At 41.9% G+C, this 20,999-nt stretch overlaps 1 protein-coding gene across 1 annotated transcript in view; it reads left to right on the forward strand.

Annotated features, from left to right (window-relative positions):
- Positions 1 to 18,220, forward strand: part of LOC143923924 (sterol 26-hydroxylase, mitochondrial-like) — a 51,727-nt gene extending 33,507 nt beyond the window's left edge. Inside the window, exons 5-10 of the mRNA XM_077447869.1 lie at positions 1,700 to 1,863; positions 4,773 to 4,939; positions 10,283 to 10,364; positions 13,736 to 13,936; positions 16,246 to 16,392; positions 17,405 to 18,220. Of these exons, the coding sequence (XP_077303995.1) occupies positions 1,700 to 1,863; positions 4,773 to 4,939; positions 10,283 to 10,364; positions 13,736 to 13,936; positions 16,246 to 16,368 (737 nt within the window). The 3' untranslated portion in view covers positions 16,369 to 16,392; positions 17,405 to 18,220. The remainder of the gene's footprint in view (positions 1 to 1,699; positions 1,864 to 4,772; positions 4,940 to 10,282; positions 10,365 to 13,735; positions 13,937 to 16,245; positions 16,393 to 17,404) is intronic.
- Positions 18,221 to 20,999: the final 2,779 nt, after the last annotated feature.

Genomic DNA, 20,999 nt, shown 5'->3' on the forward strand with positions numbered 1-20,999 from the left:
GTTAGGGGTTAAAATTGTAAACAAAGAAAAGGGTGTGTATAAAAAAAATAAAGATAAAATAGCTAGATCAGGGTTTGGTCAGGGTCAAATGTCAAGGTCAGAGTAAAAGCCAGGGGTCAAAGGTCAGTGCATTTTCTGTAGGATTAAAAACAACACATTTTTAAATGTAGTGTCAGTGCGTGTTAGAAAAGCAAAATGCACACTATTTTTTCCGGGCCCTACTAGGGGAACAATCATCAAATAATATACACATGTGGTATTGCTGCACACACGATCGTCAGGAGCATTAATATTGCAAGAAATATGCAGTTACATTTTAAATAATGATATTTCTTATTATTTTGTTCCAGTTTTCCTTTAATAATAATAAAAAAAAGTCAGGAGATATTATTTACCACCAAATAAAAGCCCAAAGTTTCCTTGAAAAACACACATGTTCATCTGAATACACTAAGTAGTTACAACTATATGTCCAGTTTTACTAACACCTGTCAAAGTTGTAAAACTGTGTTCAGGCATTAGGATTTGTTTTACCTTCATCATGAAGGTGTTAATGATTGGTGATATGATCACAAAAAACACCTTTTGGCGCCCAACTGTTGGTATTTCTACATTGAGACACTTGTTTTACTATGATTCCAAGCTCTATCTTAGCCCTTGTACACACGGTCGGACATTCCGACGGAAAATGTCCGATCGGACCGTGTTGTCGGATAATCCGACCGTGTGTGGGCTTCATCTGACTTTTTCCGTCGGAATGTCCAACCAACAAAGTTTGAGAGCTGGATATAAAAAATTTCCGACAACATGATCCGATCGGACAAAGTGCCACGCATGCTCAGATCAAATTCTTAGACCAAAGCTATTGGCTACTAGCCTGAACGTAGTCCCGTCGTAACTAAAAAAACATCATCACGTTACGAACGATCGGATTTTCCAACAACTTTGTCCGACCGTGTGTATGCAACACCAGTTTCGGAAAAAATCTGACGGATTTTGTTGTCGGAATGTCCGACCATGTGTACAAGGGCTAATACACATTTGTCTGATAACTTGTCCCACTTAAATCCACTTAAGCCCTGCTAGTGATTCCAACCCCAGATGAAGGGGGGAGTGTTGGTGCTGAAGTGCATTGGCTGTCATTACAGTAGTGGTGAACCCTACCCATGTGAAATGCTAGGCTGAAGTTCTAGCTGTACAGTGGAACCTTGTATTACGAGCATAATCCATTCCAGGACAATGCTTGTAATCCAAAGCACTTGCATATCAAAGCGAGTTTCCCCATAGAAGTCAATGGAAACCAAGATAATTTGTTCCGCATTGACTTCTATTACATGCAATACCGCATGTGAACAGAGGTGGGGAGGGGGGCACTGGAGAGCCTTGGAAATACTCGGGGACAGCTCGGCTCAACTCAGAAAGCCTCAGAAAGGCTCAGAAACTGAGTATTTCTGAACGGCTCCGAACCGTTCCGAGTGTCCCCAGCGCCCCCGCGCCTCTGGCCAGATGCAGTACTGCACCGCCCATTAGCATGAATTCTGCTCGTTTTTGCGAGACAACACTCACAAACCGAGTCAGAATAAAAAAAAAGTTGGTCGTCTTTCAAAACGCTCGTTAATCGCGTTACTCGTAAACCAAGGTTCCACTGTATGAGAAATTGCATGATTTAACCTGAAGTTTCTGTCTGATTCTCCTGCAGCTAAAAAGCTAATTGATAAGAAGATGAATGAGATCCAGGAAAGGCTGGAGAGAGGAGAGGAGGTGCAGGGGGAGTACCTGACCTACCTGCTGTCCAGCGGAAAACTGACCATGTCCGAGATATGCGGCAGTGTGGCCGAGCTGCTGATGGCCGGTGTAGACACTGTAAGTAACATATATATTTATCTAAAGCTGAACTCCTGCCGTGGTCTTTATTGCATACTTACATTGGCCAAGTTTGAACTAATTTACACACTCATGAACTTTAATAGCATCCCAGTCTTAGTCCGTAGGGTTCAATATTGACTTGGTCCACCCTTCGCAGCTATAACAGCTTCAACTCTTCTGGGAAGGCCGTCCACAAGGTTTAGGAGTGTGTCTAAGGGAATGTTTGACCATTCTTCCAGCAGCACATTTGGGAGGTCAGGCACTGATGTTGGACGAGAAGGCCTGGCTTGCAGTCTCTGCTCTAATTCATCCCAAATGTGTTCTATCGGGGTGAGGTCAGGACTCTGTGCAGGCCAGTCAAGTTCCTCCACCCCAAACTCACTCATCCGTGTCTTTATGGGTTATGGTGTGTGGGTTGTGTTTCAGGGGTTGGGCTTGGCCCCTTAGTTCCAGTGAAGGGAACTCTTAAGGCTGCATCCCAAGACATTTCAGACAATTTCATGCTCCCAACTCTGTGGGAACAGTTTGGGGGTGGCCCCTTCCTGTTCCAATAAGACTCCGTAAAGCAAGTTCCATAAAGTCATGGATGAAATGCAGACTACTATAGTAATTTACACCATCCCAAGTGGCCCTCTGGATATCAGATATGCATACTTACAGCCTTAAATCGAGCCAAGCTGGCCCAACTTAAACTGGTTGTAAAGGCTCAAGCTTTTTTACCCCCATGCATTCTATGCATGAAGGTAAAAAACCTTTTGTCTGCAGCAGTTCCCCCAGCACCCACCCACGAGCGCAACAGCTCTCCTGGGTCTCTTCCTCCTCATTGGCTGAGACAGCAGCGGGAAATCACAGCCAGTGAGCCAATGAGGAAAGCGTGGGAGCGGGGTTGAGCCGTGCTTCGTATGTGAATGGTCACACAGAGCAGTGAGTTTGGAGCGAGAAAGCTGGTTGCTATGGGGGCACTTGGCAGGAGGGAGGGGACAGGAGTATCGTGGGGGGGGGGGGGGGGACTCGAGAAGAGGAGGATCTGGGCTGCTCTGTGCAAAATCACAGCACAGAGCAGGTAAGGATGACAAGTTTTTTTTTTTTTTTTACTCTTCCTTTTAATATCACTTTAAATGTGCAAAAATATACAACGTATATAAAAAAAATAAAAAAAACCTGTGTTTGAATGTAATAGAAATGACAAAATAGCTGCTAACACCATTTGCCAGCTGCAAACATACACAAAATAAAAACATAAAGTTCTCCTTAATAAAACATAATACAGTTACACCAAAGTTAATAAAAAGTCCATCTTTTAGTACTCATGCGACTAATTGAAAGGTGAATAAAGATATAACCCAGAAAAAAGGAGTTCCTCCACCACCTCGGGAAGCACACACAGCCTCTTACCAGATGTAGTTGATCACCTAATTATAAGCGGTCAAAACATGCAATAATGCTCCAGGAATGGTTCGCAGGAGACCCGATCCACCACCATGTACATTTAGCTTAGAACTTACCCACACAGAAGTGGCCAGATAGTAAGAAACAGTAAGCTCCCAATTGTATATGTCAGAGGAAAAAACAGAACCCTCACATGGTGCATTATGCTCGTTGCCTCAGTTTTATTAGGTGCAGAGAAATAAACTCACACGAATCCAGATAAAAACCACACAATGTTACTATTCCAACGTTTCAAACTGATAAAATGGCCACGCTCTGTTCGGGTACGTGGTGACACCACTCACCTAGCTCCACCCCACACGTTTTGTCATTTTAAGACGTTTTCACGCCCCTGACCCTCTACACTTTCTGTTTTTAAAAAATATACAATGTCTGGGGTTCATGTAGTTAGTTTCTTTATAACTTGACCATAAAATTAATTTTAAAGTGGTTCTAAAGGCAGAAGTTTTTTTTTATCTTAATGCATTCTATGCTTTAAGATAAAGAAAACCTTCTGTGTGCAGCAGACCCCCTAATACTTACCTGAGCCCCATCTTGATCAAGAAATGTTGCACAAGAGACTCGGCTGTCTAGGACTCTCCCTCCTGATTGGGTGAGACACAGCAGTGGATGCCATTGGCTCCCGCTGCTGTCAATCATAGTCAGTGAGCCTCCCCGCAGTGCTAACCACGCAGTGCTAAAACCTCTACAACGTTAAAATGCTGCCAGGTTCCCCCCTCCCCTGTCCCACTGGCTGTCACAAAGGATGCTTTCAGGATGGAGAGCAGGGAAGGGGATGGTAAATGTGTCATCTACAGGCCCCTTTCTTGCCTTAATGAATAGAGTCAGTGATCTGTATTCATCATTGACTCTGTCCATTCATAACTTATGCATAGTAAACTGTGTTTACTATGCTTCTGTTTGTGAATAAACTGGAAGTCTCTGTACAGAGCTATTTCTGTCCATTCATTTTGTGGGGTGTGTCCTCAATCTCCTTTCTCTGTCTCAAAGATGACACAACAGAGGTCTGTTTAGTCCCCTGATACTTCACCGAAGTCCCCAATGGAGCTTCTAAAAAAAAATTGTAAAAAAAAAAAAAATAATAATAATAGGAAATACAATTGTCAATTTTTTTTAAAAAAAATGGTAAAAAAATAATAAAAAAATAAAATAACAAAAATAAAAAATTGACACCAGTGGTGGAACTACCAGGGTCTCAAAGGTCACACTTGCGACTAGGCTCTGGTGTTTTGCCACAATGGGGGGGGGAGGAGGAGGAGGCTCCGTTGGTGGTCAGAGGGGCCCTTTATGATTTCTTGTACCAGGGACCTGAAGGTTCTGCTTATACCTCTGACCCGAACCCAATAATTTGGAGTGATGTCCTCATATTTTGGCCATATAGGTAGGAATGATGGTCGGGTGTCCAGGAACATTTATGTATAGTGTATAAAGCCGTCTGTATTTTTGTCTTCCTGCAGACATCAAACACGTTGACCTGGTGTTTGTATCACCTGGCACAAGACCCGGAGCTGCAGCAATCCCTACATGAAGAGGTGATCAGCGTTGCTCCAGCAGAGTGTATACCCACAGCTGACCACATCTCTCAAATGCCTCTACTAAAAGCCACGATCAAAGAGACTCTTCGGTATGCTTATTGGATTTAACTTCCCCCTAAAGCGCACATTCACTGTTTTTCACTTCCTCTATCTTGCTGCTCCACCCCTACATCAGCAAATTTCTTAGAGGGGGATATCAACCTGCCCATCCACCTTTCTCATCTGGGGGGTAAAAATGCTCTCCCACCCCGCCCCACACACAAAGCCTCCTGGGGTACTCACATTGTATATCCCAGGAGGCTACAGGCTATGTAGAACCCACTGTGCATGTGAAGTAGACCTGTGCAATTCAATTAGGTCCGAATTGAGTTTTTTAACACATTTTTACAAATTCGTTAATTTACGAATTTCCAAATTTTTCAATTTCCAAATTTTTTAATTTCTGAATTTTGGAAATTAGAAGATTCAAAATGTCAGAAATTTGAAATTCGGAAATTTAAAATTCAGAAATTTGAAATTTCGGGAATTCAACATTTTGGAAATTCACAAATTCGAAATGAGGAAATTCGAAAATTCTAAATTAGGAAATTCGACATTAAGAAATTCAAAAATTTGGAAATTTGAAAATCCAAAAATTACTATGAAAATCTGAACATTCAAAAGAATGAAAATCTGAAAATTCGAATACCCGAAAATCTGATATAATAACTAACTAATATTAAATATTAAATTATAGGTATTGGAATTTCCTTTCAAATTTGGCTGTTAGTGAACATAACGAGTATGGATTTATCCGAAGTTATGAATTATCTGATCTTATAATAATAAATAACAATAATAAAATCTTTTTATTATTATTATTTATTATTAATTTGTTCCATTCCATTTGTTTAGATGCAGCATTCGTTATTTCGGATAATTTGTAACTTCAGATAAATTTGTATTTGTTACGTTCACAAACAGCCAAATTTGAAAGGAAATTCCAATACCTATAATTTAATAGTTAGTTATTATTTCAAATTTTACTGATTTTCTTTTTTTTCAGCTTTTCGAATTTCTGAATTCCTGAATTTCTGAATTTGGAAATTTGGATATTTGGAAATTTGAAATTAGGAAATTTGAAAATTTGAAAATTTGGAAATTTGAAAATGAGAAAATTTGAATTTTTGGATTTCCAAATTACCGAATTCCAAATTTTCGAATTTCCGAAAAAAGCAAAAAAAAGAATGAAACGAAAACAAACACATTTTTTGTCAGTGCACATGTCTAATGTGAAGTGAGAGATATCCTGATAACATTGTTTGAGCTCCACCCCACAGGAAAAGTAAGAGGGGGTACATAATAAAATTATTAGGCTTTAGGCTAAGTAGAACCTACTGCGCATGCAAAGTGTGCTGCTAGGACACGGAAGAGACATCCAAACTCCTGATGACGGTATGTTGTTTCAGCTCAACCCAGCAGCAAAGTTTAAAGGGGGGTTCATAATCAAAATAAAGTTTCCCACTTCCAAAACATACTTGGGGCTTAGACATACTTTGAAATTTTACATATGAATATTGAATCAGTGTCGGTATCAATGCCGCATTAAATATTGCTTGTCAGATGCCTCCTCTGCTTTGGTTTTCTATATTGTATGGATTGTTGGACCATCATCCTGACCAGTAAACACTTTCTAAACACATCTCAAGTGCACTGTAAACACCATAGACGCGTTTGTGACATATTTGCGGCACGCACCTGGTGCATGTACACTGACGCGGATGGAGGTATTTGATCAGCGGTAAAGCCAGCTTAATATTGCATGTTGGATACATTTTGGTACAATGCCACACAAATGCAACCATGTGAACTCGGCTTCAATGGACATAATTGGTACAGAGCGCTGATAGGTATTCTTGAGATGATAAAAACGCAGATGAAATGCCTGTTCTTGGCGCACATGTAAACTTAGCCTTAAGGGCTCATTCACGCTAGCAGACTAGCAGCTGGGGGAGCAGTAAAACCCCACAGTTGAGCCATGCTTTTACCCCATGCATCCCTAACTACTCCCCTTTAGCTGCAGAGGCAGTTGTACCTCCTGCCACTGCAACGGTGGCCTCCCCCACTAGTGCACGGTTCAATGGTTTAAGCAGGTGGGGAGGAGGAGATACAACACCTCCTCACAGGAAGGTGCAGACTTGCATGTTCTGAGTAGCAATGTCAGCTACCATGTTATACTGTGTGACGGGAGGGGGGGAGATGTATTCAATGCAAGCGTTCTAAAAAGGGGGCAAACATTTTTTTCCCCCATCATCACTAGTTGTGGGCGAATAAAGAATTATGCCACGTACACACGATCGGACATTCCGACAACAAAATACCATGGATTTTTTCCGATGGATGTTGGCTCAAACTTGTCTTGCATACACACAGTCACACAAAGTCGGAAATTGGGAAAGTCAAGAACGTGGTGACCTACAACACGTACGACGAGCTGAGCAAAATGAAGTTCAATAGCCAGTGCGGCTCTTCTGCTCGATTCCGATCATGCGTGGAACTTTGTGCGTGGGAATTGTCTGCACACGATTGGAATTTTGTGCAAACAGATTTTGTTGTCGGAAATTTTGAGGACCAGATCTCAAATGTTGTGCGACGGAAATTCCGATGGAAAATGTTCGATGGAGCCCACACACGGTCGGAATTTCCAACAACAAGCTCTGATCACACATTTTCCTGTCCGAAAGTCCGACCGTGTGTACAGGGCATTAGTGTTCTTCTTTTTAAATGTTCTGTTTTTGGTGATTTAAAATCACTTTTAGGTAGTGGTGGCCGCTCATTAGGGGCGCAGGAGCACCGACCCCCTAATCCATGCGCCCAGCCCCTAATCTACATGCAGGGAGCCAGATGCATGGATTCCAATGTATTTTTTTTTCTTTTTGAAGCATGTGATTAGAGCATACTAGGGAGAGTACAACTGGGGGAAACCATGGTGGAGAAGGATCTGGGGGGCGTTTTGGTAGATCAGAAGCTCAATAATAACATGCAATGCCAAGCTGCGGTTACCAAAGCGAGCAAAGTCCTTTCTTGTATTAGGAGAGGTATGTACTCCAGAGAGAGAGATAATTTTGCCCCCCTGTACAAATCATTAGTAAGACCTCATCTGGAATATGCAGTTCAGTTTTGGGCACCAGTTCTCAAAAAGGATATCGGGGAACTGGAGAAAGTGCAGAGAAGGGCAACCAAACTGATAAGAGGCATGGATGAGCTCAGCTATGAGGAAAGATCAGAGGAACTGAATTTATTCTCTCTTGAGAAGAGGAGATTAAGGGGGGGATATGATCAACATGTATAAATATATAAGGGGTCCATACAGTGAACTTGGTGTTGAGTTATTCACTTTACGGTCAACACAGAGGACAAGGGGGCACTCTTTACGTCTAGAGGAAATACAGAAAGGCTTCTTCACAGTAAGAGCTGTGAGGATGTGGAATAGACTCCCTGCAGAGGTGGTTCTGGCCAGCTCAGTGGATTGCTTTAAGAAAGGTCTGGATTATTTCCTAAATATACATAATATAACTGGGTACTGACATTTATAGGTAAAGTTGCTCCAGGGAAAATCTAATTCCCTATTGAGGGATCAGGAAGGAATTTTTTCCCCTGCTTTAGCAAATTGGATCATGCTCTGCTGGGGTTTTTCGCCTTCCTCTGGATCAACTGTGAGTATAGAATTGTGTATATGGGATTGTTTGATATTATTATTATTTTTATTATTATTATTTTTTTTTTTTGTGGTTGTACTGGATGTCTTTTTTAAACCTGACTATGTAACTACTTCATGCTGTGTTGACTTTTTGTAAATCAAGCAAATTACTTTGTTATAGGTGTTGTCAGTGTTTCTATATCATGTTTATACTGTTCAAATATTCACTGTGTTCATTATTAGACATGTGCAATTAGTTTAGTACCGAATTCGTTTTTTTAACAAATTTTGACAAATTTGTTAAATTTCTGAATTTTTCCATTTCAAAAATATTCGAATTTACGAAAATTCAAAATTTCGGAAATATGGAAAATTCTAAGTTTCGGAAATATGAAAAATTAAAAATTTCAGAAAATGGAAAATTCATAATTTCAGAAATTCGAAATTCAGAAATTAAAAATTTTGGAAATTGGAAAATTTCTGAATTTGGAAAATTCAGAAATTTTGAAAATCTGAAAATAAGAATAAAAATCTGAAAATTCAAAAGAATGAAAATACAAAAATACGAAAACTAGGATCTCTGAAATAGCTAACTAATAATAACTATTAAAATTATAGGTATTGGAATTTCCTTTCAAGTTTGTCTGTTAGTGAACATAACGAGTACGAATTTGTGCGAAGTTACGAATTATGTGAAATAACGAATAGCGTATCTAAAAGAATGGAACGTAACGATCTAATAATAATAAATAACAATAAAACCTTTTTATTATTATTATTTATTATTAATTTGTTCCATTCCATTTGTTTAGATGCGACATTTGTTATTTCAGATAATTCGTAACTTCAGATAAATTCGTATTCATTACGTTCACAAACAGCCAAATTTGAAAGGAAATTCCAATACCTATAATTTAAGTTAGTTATTATTAGTTAGTTATTAGTTCGAATTTTAGTGATTTTCTTTCTTTTTTTCAGATTTTCAAATTTTCGAATTTTTTAATTTCTGAATTTTCGAATTCTGAAAGTTCAGAAATTCGGAATTTGAAAATTCGGAAATCCAGAATTGGAAAATTAAAAAATTTGGAATTTGGAAATTCAAAACTCGGAAATTCGAAATTTGAAAATATGGAAAACCGAAAATTCGGAAATTCGAAAATCCGAATTTTCAAATTTTCTAATTTCCAAATTTCTGGAAAAAAGCAAAAAAAAAAAAAAAAAGAATGAAACTAAAACTAACACATTTTTTGTCAGTGCACATGTCATTTTCAATAGCAGTTGTGTAATTTTTCAGGTTGCCAGTAAAAAATGTGCTCCGCCAGTAAATTTTGCATGTTTTTTCAGTAAAAAATGCTGCGGGAGGTTGGCAACTCTGGGCAGGCCCTTCAAGTAAATGGGCTGCCCTATGCTGTCAGGTGAAAAACGCATCAAAAAACGCAACATGCAGGTGTGAATGGGGCCTGAGCTGGACACTGCTCCTAATTTCACGTGGGTGTGGGTGCTTCCCCCCCCCCCCGAGTTTGGGGACATCCCTCCCTCCTTCCCCCTTGCGCAGATGTCAAATTGGGAGCAGCTGTGTCTGTGCAGCAGCTGCATCCCAATTGATATGAATGGGACTGCCTGTGTATCCTGTGTGCACAAACACTGCCCTCACATGGATGGACGCTTTAATACACCTGTGTGAGTGAAGTTTATATATCCATTTACAATCCAACATAGATAATAAAATACTTTTGATTTTTCTCCCATGCAGGCTGTATCCTGTCGCGGCTGTCAACGGCAGAATGATCTGTGAAAGGGAGGTCGTGATTGGTGACTATTTGTTTCCAAAAAAAGTACGTTACCTGTACCAAATTTATAACTAGAGCTTATCCTTTGCATTGAGGCACCCCTCGTGTTAAAAAAAATGCCAAAACCTAGAAAATTTTTAATTGAGGTGATCATGGTGTCTGTGCCCATGCCAAACAATCGGATTCCATCTGTCATTTTTCTAATGTGGAATCTGTTTGCTTTGAGTATAAGTTTCTCTTTAAAGGAGCACTCCACCCAAATTATATTTTAGTTATAGATGGAGCTTGATGGGTTGAGTGAGCCCCTTACTTCTTATATGCCTTGAATAACCCAACAGCGAGATCTCCCTGCTAAAGTTATCAACGCACAGTAATCCCACCAACAAAGTCCCCAAGAGTTATAAGACTATCAAGGGGTTTATCTCTCCAGCATCCACCTGTAGGCAAGTGCAGTATACTTTCTCCACTGCAGGTGGCGCTCATCTGCAGCATCATTGCAGTTGGAAAGTAAATCAAGATGCACATGGTTCTTCTATGGTTTCCTGGGTCACTGGGAAAGCTGATTGGATGCTGCCACCCCATGTGACTAGTAGCCATCTTGGGTTAGGCAGAGCCTATTTAAGGCCCTGGCTCCCAGGATTGGCAAGCATTTTATGAGTAGGTAGCATAGGGACTGGCAGGGCCTCCATCAGGGGGTACAGTCATCACAACTGTAAGGGGCCTCGGAAGGCAGGACGGGTGAAGGGGATCTGTGCTGTGCATTACAGAAACGATTTCACAGCTTCTGCTGTTCTCGTGTCACTGAGCTCAGACATCGAGTTCTTTACTGCCACCTCTGGCTACTATGTGTATGTGCACCCCTCGTGTGATTTGTACTTTGCATCTCAGCAACATGTCAGCTTTGTGAAAATGGGCTGGGACTAGGTAGGAAGACCTTCTTTACAAGTAGGGGCTGTGAGGGGGGCAGTTTGTGTACAGGGAGGGGCCAGAGCCTTGTGTGTTTACAGGTTTGTGTATGTGAGGGGCTGCTATATATATACAGGTCTGTGTATGTGAGGGGCTGGCATATATACAGGTTTGTGTATGTGAGGGGCTGCTATATATACAGGTCTGTGTATGTGAGGGGCTGGCATATATACAAGTTTGTGTATGTGATTGGCTGGCATACTGTATATACAGGTGTATGGGGGGTAGGGCACTGACATATATGCAGGTGTGTGTGGAGGGCTGACATATATACAGGTGTGTGTGGAGGACACTGACATATATACCAGGTGTATTGGGGGGGCTGACATATATACGGGTGTGTGTGGGGGGCTGACATATATACAGGTGTGTGTGGGGGGCACTGAGATATATACCAGGTGTATGGGGTGGGCTGGCATATATACGGGTGTGTGTGTGGGGGGGCTGACATATATACAGGTGTGTGGGGGGCTGACATATATACAGGTGTGTGGGGGGGCTGACATATATACAGGTGTTTGTGTGGCAGGCTGACATATATACAGGTGTGTGTGTGGGGGGCTGACATATATACAGGTGTGTGGGGGTGGGGCGCTGACATATATACAGGTGTGTGGGGGGTGAGGCACTGACATATATACAGGTGTGTGTGGGGGGGCTGGCTTATATACAGGTGTAAGGGGGGGCTGACATATATACAGGTGTGTGTGTGGGTGGCTGACATATATACAGGTGTGTGTGTGTGTGTGTGTGTGAGGGGGGCTGACATATCTACAGGTGTGTGTGGGGTGCTGACATATATACAGGTGTGTGTGGGGGGGCTGGCATATATACAGGTGTGTGGGGCGCTGACATGTATACAGGTGTTTTGGGGGGGCTGACATATATACAGGTGTGTGGGGGGTGGGGCGCTGACATATATACAGGTGTATTGGGGGGGCTGACATATATACAGGTGGGTGGGGCACTGACATATATACAGGTGTGTGTGGAGGACACTGACATATATACCAGGTGTATTGGGGGGGCTGACATATATACGGGTGTGTGTGGGGGGCTGACATATATACAGGTGTGTGTGGGGGGCACTGAGATATATACCAGGTGTATGGGGGGGCTGACATATATACAGGTGTGTGGGGGGGCTGACATATATACAGGTGTGAGGGGGGGCTGACATATATATAGGTGTGTGGGGGGGCTGACATATATACAGGTGTGTGTGTGTGTGTGGGTGGCTGACATATATACAGGTGTGTGTGTTGGGGGGGGAGGGCTGACATATATACAGGTGTGTGTGTGTGGGTGGCTGACATATATACAGGTGTGTGTGTTGGGGGGGGGGGGGGGCTGACATATATACAGGTGTGTGTGTGGGGGGCTGACATATATACAGGTGTGTGTGAGGGGGGCTGACATATATACAGGTGTGTGTGTGGGTGGCTGACATATATGCAGGTGTGTGTGTGGGGGGCTGACATATATACAGGTGTGTGTGGGGGGGCTGACATATCTACAGGTGTGTGTGGGGGGGCTGACATATCTACAGGTGTGTGTGGGGTGCGGACATGTATACAGGTGTATGGGGGTGGGGCACTGACATATATACAGGTGTGTGTGGGGGGGGGGGGCTGGCATATATACAGGTGTGTGGGGCGCTGACATGTATACAGGTGTTTTGGGGGGGCTGACATATATACAGGTGTGTGGGGGGGTGGGGCGCTGACATATATACAGGTGTATTGGGGGGGCTGACATATATACAGGTGGGTGGGGCACTGACATATATACAGGTGTGTGTGTGTGGGGGGGCTGACATATATACAGGATTGCGGGGGGGCTGAGTGCGTACAGGTGAGGTGGCCGGTGTGCGGATTCAGTAGAATGGCCCATAGGCAAGCCCTGGGGAATGATGGTGGTCAGGCTGGGGGGGCCAGTCCTAAAGCTGTGTAAGGGGCCCAAAAATTTCTGATGGCTGCCCTGGGGACAGGTACCCCGTCTGTTAGGGACAAGGCTAGCAGCAGGGGAAGGTTCCAGATAAGGAGGGAAAGCGTAGGGTTTGCAACTTCTCTGGATATCTTTCCACTTGGGCACGAGATGGCCAGGCCGCCGCATTCTGCCCTTCCTAACAGGCACTGACAGCTGAAACCTGCTCTCTACACACTGCTAGACCTGTGATTGTTCCTGGTTGAGCAGTTTTCTCACCGGGTTTATTGTGAACTGTTTTGTCTGCACCCACCTACACACCAAATGCTGAAATATTGGGTGGACTGACCCTTAACACGATTTATAAATGTATTTGTTAAAAAAAAATTTAAAAAGTTGAATCTAAGCACATTCCCCTACCTCTCTATTCAACCTCATTTATCATCCATTTACCAGAATCATATGTCTAGATCCCCGCTGGTTGTTGCATTTCCATGCTGTCCTATTTGTATCTCTTCCCACAGACTCTGTTTGTTCTGAATCATTATGGCATCTCCAGAGACGAGGACTATTTTCAGAATGCGGACAAGTTCCTGCCTCAGAGGTGGCTGCGTGGTGGCGGGATGAATCGCCATCCATTCAGCTCCATTCCGTTTGGCTATGGGATTCGGGCCTGTGTTGGGAGACGTATTGCCGAGCTGGAGATGCACCTGACTTTGGCTCGGGTGAGAAAATAATATTAATTAAGTAGAAAAAAGTTACTCAGTCTCTGAAAAATACCTGATCAAGTTAGGGTGACCACGTGTCCCGGATTGCCCGGGACAGTCCCGCATTGCCCAGGACAGTCCCGCATTGCCCAGGACAGTCCCGCATTGCCCAGGACAGTCCCGCATTTTAAAGGTCTGTCCCGGGTCCTGAAGCCTTCATTCCAGGACAATTCAGTATCCTCGAATGAAACTGACACAGCCAACCCCCCCCCCCCAATGCTAAAAACCACTAACACGGAAAAAACACTAATAAACACTAAAAAACGCTATTGCTAAAACATTGAAAGCTAAGCAAAGCTACTGGAGTTTTTATAGCATTTATTTTAACGTCCAGTGTGCATGAGGCCTAATACTTTTGAGCCACTAACCCAAAATAATCAGCTACCCGTGATCATTCAGAGGAGAGACAGAACGACAGTCTGCCTATGTAAACAAGGCAGACCGCTGTTCTGTCAGAGAGGAAGAGAGAGATCTTGTGTTCCTGCTAATCAGGAACACTGATATCTCTCTTCCTCCAGTTAAACCATCCCCCACACAGTTAGAAATCACTCCTGAGGAGCACACTTAACCCTTTGATCACCCCATGACGTTAACCCCTTCCTTGCCAGTCATTTATACAGTGACAGTACATTTTATTTTAGCACTGATCACTGTATTGGTGTCACTGGTCCCCAAAAAGTGTCGCTTAGTGTCAGATTAGTCGGCGGCAATGTCGCAATCCTGCTAAAAATCGGTGATCGCCGCCATAACTAGTAAAAACAATTAAAAGAATTCCAAATGTCCATAAAAAATATCCTATAATTTGTAGACGCTATAACTTTTGTGCAAACCAATCAATATACGCTTATTGGGATTTTTTTTTTTACCAAAAATATGTAGAAGAATACACAATGGTCTAAATTGATGAAGAAATTCGATTTTTCACATTTTTTTATTGGATGTGTTTTATAGCAGAAAGTAAGAAATAATATTTATTTTCCAAAATTGTTGGCCTTTTTTTGTTAACAGCGCAAAAAATAAAAACCGCAGAGGTGATCAAATAACGCCAAAAGAAAGCTCTATTTGTGGGGAAAAAAAAAAGAACATCAATTTTGTTTGGGTACACAGAAAAAGAAAATTTTTGTGGACTTTTTAAGCGCATACATATACAAAAAGGGAAATATATATATAGAAAAATATATATTTTATTCTATTAAAAAATCCATAAACAAGGATGAATTGATCAGTAACAGATACCACTATACGTGTAAATTGTTCTCTACATGTTTCGCCTGTTAAGGCTTCCTCGGGAGATTCTTTTGCAATGAACACTGTAGGTGTGGACAGATCACTACAATAAAAAAGATGTATATCAAAACAAACAATTATACAAAGTAAATAAATGTAAAAAAACAACAGAAAAAAACAAATTGAATACATAGTTTAATATAGGACTGTGTGCTAACAAAAAAAATGCATGCTCTGATCTGGTACCAACCTTAAAAAGATCAATGATCATTCAAAACTGTGGAAAAGCAAGGCAGGACAATTGGACAGCATCATAGAGAGGGATAGCATGTTTGCGAAGATCTTAGCCCCTGTACACACGGTCGGAGATTTCCACAACCAAATCCGTCGGATTTTGCCCGTCGGATTTTGTCCGAAACTGTTGCATACACACGGTCGGACAAAGTTGGCGATACATCCGATCTTTCAGAACGTGATGACGTAATTTCGTTACGATGGGACTACATTCAGGCTAGTAGCCAATAGCTTTGATGTAGGAATTTGATCTGAGCATGCGCGGCACTTGGTCCGATCAAAATTCTCTACACATGACCGGAGTATGTCCGATCGGCCCAGTTGGTTCGAGAAATATTTCCAACATGTTGGAAAATTGGGTCCAACGGATATTCCGACGGAATCAGTCCGATGCATTCCACACACAGTCAGATTATCCGACAAAACGGTCCGATAGGACACATTCCGACGGATTCTCCGACCGTGTGTACAAGGGCTTATAATCCATCTAGGTCAGAAGGTATAAGCATATAAAATCAATAAATGTTCAATAAGATAAAAAAATAAAAATAAATCTCAACTATAAAGAAGCCTACCTTTAATAATTTTCAAGATGAAAAAATATCGACTAGAAATCTACCTTTTCAGAAACACTTCCAAAATGCTTCAAAAAAAGGCGACAGACAAGAGCTCTAGACACTGAACTTTTGTACACATGCAGTGGACAAATCCAAATATACTAATTTATTTCTCATTGAATGTCGCAGATCATCAGAAAGTTTGAGATCAGATATAACCCCCAGGGGGGAGAAGTGAAGCCAATATTGAGAATCGTGATGGTACCAAGTTCCCCTGTCAACCTGGAGCTCTTGGAGAGACCAACCGGCTAGACGCCAGATTCCTCTGCCATGGATGTGGGTGTAGCTCATTCATATGAGCCTCATGATGGGGATCCTATAGTGATAAAAACTAAGCAATTTCCAACATCTTATGCCGCATACAACCGGACTTTTTGAGGGACTAGGTCCGACGGTCTTTTCGACAGACTTTCGGCGGAGTTCCGACGGACTTTCCGAATGAACGGACTTGGCCACACACAATAACACCAAAGTCTGCCGGATTCGAACGTGATGACGTACGACTGGACTAGAATAAGGAAGCCAGTAGCCAATAGCTGCCCTAGTGTCGGTTTTTGTCCATCGGACTAGCATACACACAAACGGATTTCTCGGTCCAGCGGAGTTCCGGTGGGAAAATTTAAAACATGTTCTATTTCTAAAGTCCGCCAGATTTTTGGCAAGCAAAGGTCCAATGGAGCCCACACCCGAATCGAATTGTCCAACGGACTCGTTCCGCCGGACCTTTGCTATCAAAAAGTCCGGTCGTGTGTGCGTGGCATAAGAATATAGAGGACAAGGTTTTCCTACTCTTTAAAAATGATGATGTATTTTATTGTTAATTCTAAGAGATGTGAGCATATCAATCACAGAAAAATGTAATATAATTTAGAATACTATGGGGAAGATGTAATCAGATTGCATTTTTATCTTAAGGATAAAACAATTTCAAGAAATATTCAGGGCAAAGTACCAGAGGGCATTGAGGTCTAGCCCTCTAGGATATAGCATATATCAGTATAACAGACCTGTCAAAAACTAAGCATATGATGGAAAAGACCAAAGCAGGGGGTTACACCATGTCTAGTGGTGAACAAAATAAAGAATTTACATTTCCCTGCAAAAATTTTGAAATTTGCCATTTTCATAAAATGCATTTGGCTCAAGGGGGAAGGTGAAATTAGGTGGTTTTGTTGTTTAAAGGGTTTATTAACGTTTAAATGGGTTACTAAAGCTTTAACCACCTTGGACCTGTTCTTTTGAAAAAAACAGCCCCTCATTAGTCTAATTTAGCTTTTTTTTTTTTCAGAAGGAAAACAGCAAACCCAAATAAATGGAAAATAAAACTCGAACAAATAGAAATAACATTACTTGAAATAAGCTTAACTACCCTAAATATACCCTTCAAAAACACAACCTCTGACAGGGGCGGACTGACAACTCATGTAGCCCCCGGGCAATAGGAGATTATGGGGCCCCCTGGCAATCAGAGATTATGGGGCCACACAGTATACACAAACACACACACAGTATACACAGACATGTTTCTATTGGCTGAGAAGGTACTGGAGAGGTGGGGCAGCTATAATCTCTGGATTTTTAGATCAAAAGGATGTCGGTAAGGGACATTTCAGAGACAGATATAAAAAAAAAAACACAGATTTTTACATACTGTCCCTGGTTTTATTGAGGCTGGCAACCCTCATGGGGCCCCCTAGTGGCCCGGGGCCCTCGGGCAGTGCCCGAGTGGCCGAATGGTCAGTCTGCCCCTGACCTCTGAAGAAAGGAAAAAACTGAGTTAAAATTTAAATTGTGAGTTTCCACTTTTGCAAAATCACTAATCAATTTTGCTGAAACCTCTAAGCTCCTTAAGACTCATGACAGGCAATACGTAGGTCCAGAAACACAGGAAGAAGCAATTAAATGCAAATCTCAACTTTTTCTATAAAGGACAGCCTTGGCCACACCCCTTTCCACCCCTTGAGATTTCCTATTGGCCAGTCAGCTCATTCATCATCATCATCATCGTCAACTACAACAATAAAGGTATTGATGGGTTGAGGAGGCTGGGTCAAGCTTATTTTTTTTAGAAAAAGGGCAATAAATTTGGATATAAATTCAGCTACCTATATCTCTGGATCTGTTGATTCTTGTGAAATGTGCGTTCTTTCTTGTTCATCAAAGGATCCAGGAATTCCTAAACTTTCAGGTTACACTGCTGACTACAGGAGGACTGGACACTGGCAAACAAAAAAAAACTGCAGGCCAGCCCAGGATTACACCTCCTATTACCAGAATGCCTCAGTGATTTGCTATTGTCCAAGGAGGAGGGACATCTTTTTTTTTTTCAGCTCTGTTGCTGCTGTAAAGAAAAACTAAATATTTTGCTAGCACTTTTTTCCCCTCAAATTTTCTCTGAACCTCTGCAATAAGCTTCCCTCTGATTTGCAGCTACCCGGCATGGATGTCCTCGGCCTGACTTTTGGAGTACCATATGAAGCAGAAGGGATCTCACCGCTCCAGGAGCACACATGCAGGCTGTAAACTGTCTCTTCGGCTGGGAAGCCACAGGTTCTGGCTATTACCACTAGCAACAGATGAAAAACAAGCTCTGGACTGCCGCACTCTTCAGAAGACCACTTTCTTTTATTGGAAAATCACATCACAGCTCAACAAACACAGCGAACAAGGAAAAATTGCTGACGTTTTGCACTAGCTGTAATGCTTATTCATAGCAAACAAACAATCACAGCACAAAAAGTTTATTAAGTACCATCTCTAATTGAATAAATGAAATGATTGGTTAAGTGATTAAAATAATCAAATATTTGAAATAATTGAAACCCCCCCATGATAACAAAATCATTCAGTTAGAGATGGTACTGATAGAAAGTGGTCTTCTGAAGAGTGCGGCAGTCCAGAGCTTGTTTTTCATCTTTTGGAGTACCGTATACAGATCCGGCACTGGACTGGACGTGGTGGAGATGGCCCTGAAGTGACCTTCAGGCAGTGTGTTCAACATGGGGCACTTTACAGACTCAGTTCTCTTAAAAGTTGGCTGAAGAGAACTTTCCAGTTCCAGAGCTGCCTGCATTGCTTCAGTACTTGTCCTGTCACTTAAGACTCACTCAGTGAGTAGCCCAGTAGCGATGAGCAGCAGTAGCTACCTCCTTTTTTTTTGGGTGCCATTATTCCGTGTTTTCTGCTGGGTGACGGGCCTCTTTCCAACCATACATCATCAAGAACTGTTTCTCCTGCTTGTTAGGAGCCATGTGAAACTCCAGTCCTCAACGTGTTCTTGCTGCCTGCCTACAATGATTTTGGTGATCTCCAGCCATTTGACCCTCAACTGCTACCAGCTGTCCAGGTTTTATGAGTACTTGATGCCTTGCCTCTTACTCCGATCCCTTCAATTGGCTTACCACACTATGGTGGCAACATGTGTAAAATCAGGCATGGGGGGGGGGGGGGGTGCAGTCCTGCTGTACTGGATTCCTCCAGTCCACTTTACTAATAACTGGGACTGCTGATGATCTTCATGTTTGCAGCCTGAAGTCATGCTGTCCTGTGTTGTTAGACTCTCTCCCTACCATTAGAGTCATCAATGGCTCGATCAGGTTTGGCTGGGTAATTACATGCTACCCACATGATTCTAAAAATATAGAATCAAAAATGACATATATGAACCAAATTATGATGAGGATCAAAAGTTAATATATATCCACAATTAAACTGATTATTGAGATCTAAAAAATGATGTCCATGAATTATAAATCAATACAAATGAACATAACAATTTGTGAAAACTAAGATACAAAATATATATATCAGTCCATAAAGTGCACAAAATAAACTGATTGAGAATCAAAAAACATTGTGAACAAATCAATATACACCAGAGCACTGTGAAAAAAAGTCCATATAAATGTGAAAAGGCCGTCTTCACACTCTATGAGCAGGAAACCATGTTGGATCCACCATCAAACCAGCAGAAATGAACTCTTATCAAATCACCATGAATCCCCCATGACAGAGGATCAAGGAATGGACATAATGGATCACAGCTTGGCTCCAAAAGACAGCAGACACAGATAACAATTCTTGGCCACCACCTCACAGCCAGTCAGACCATCAAATGGATATACGTGGTACATAAAAAATAGAAGAGCTCCAAATAGTGTAAAACCTTATAAATATTTATTGTTTAAAAGAAAGTAGTGCACTTACAATATTGCAGTTTAAAAAGAGCCTGAAGTCTGATGTGTCGGCTGGTGCACAAGTAGACAACCCGTCCTTCTGGGTAAACGAATGGAGCACGAGGTGACGTCAGCGCGTCGATCCGCGATGAAGTCCCTTCGAGCTGACGTCACCTCGTGCTCCATTCGTCTTGGCTCATTTAAAACTCCTAAGGTTGAAAAGTGTCATTGCCCCAGTCCCAGTGACAGAAAAGTTTCAGGGGTTTTATTACAACCTGTTTACCGTTTCTAAATCAAAATGAGGCATTCATCCATTTTGAAATGTTTAGAGTAAAAAAAAATTAAAATGGAAACCACCAAATCTGTCATCCCCTCCATCCCTCAGGGAGACTTTCTGGTTTCTGTGGACATCAAAGATACTTACTTGCATGTGCCCATCTTTCCCATTATTGATTTTTATGATTTACCTCAAGGCCCCTACACAAGAAGTTAATGGTCCTGACTTTTGGCCTTGGGTTTTCACTAAGGTGCCGGCTCCAGTGTTATCCCTGTTGCATTCTCAGCATCTCTATTATTGGATACTTAGCCTCCTGTTGAGGGAATAGCTGGCAAAGGCTCTGTTGTACAACATGTGCTAATACTTTACTTGTTGCAGAGATAAACCTCTTCAGATTTTGTTGCTGAAACTGATTCCTTGCTTAGAGTATC

This window comes from Lithobates pipiens, unplaced genomic scaffold (genome assembly GCF_037356315.1).
Source record: "Lithobates pipiens isolate NorthernLeopardFrog02 unplaced genomic scaffold, aLitPip1_a1.2 Scaffold_22, whole genome shotgun sequence".
NCBI lineage: Eukaryota > Metazoa > Chordata > Amphibia > Anura > Ranidae > Lithobates > Lithobates pipiens.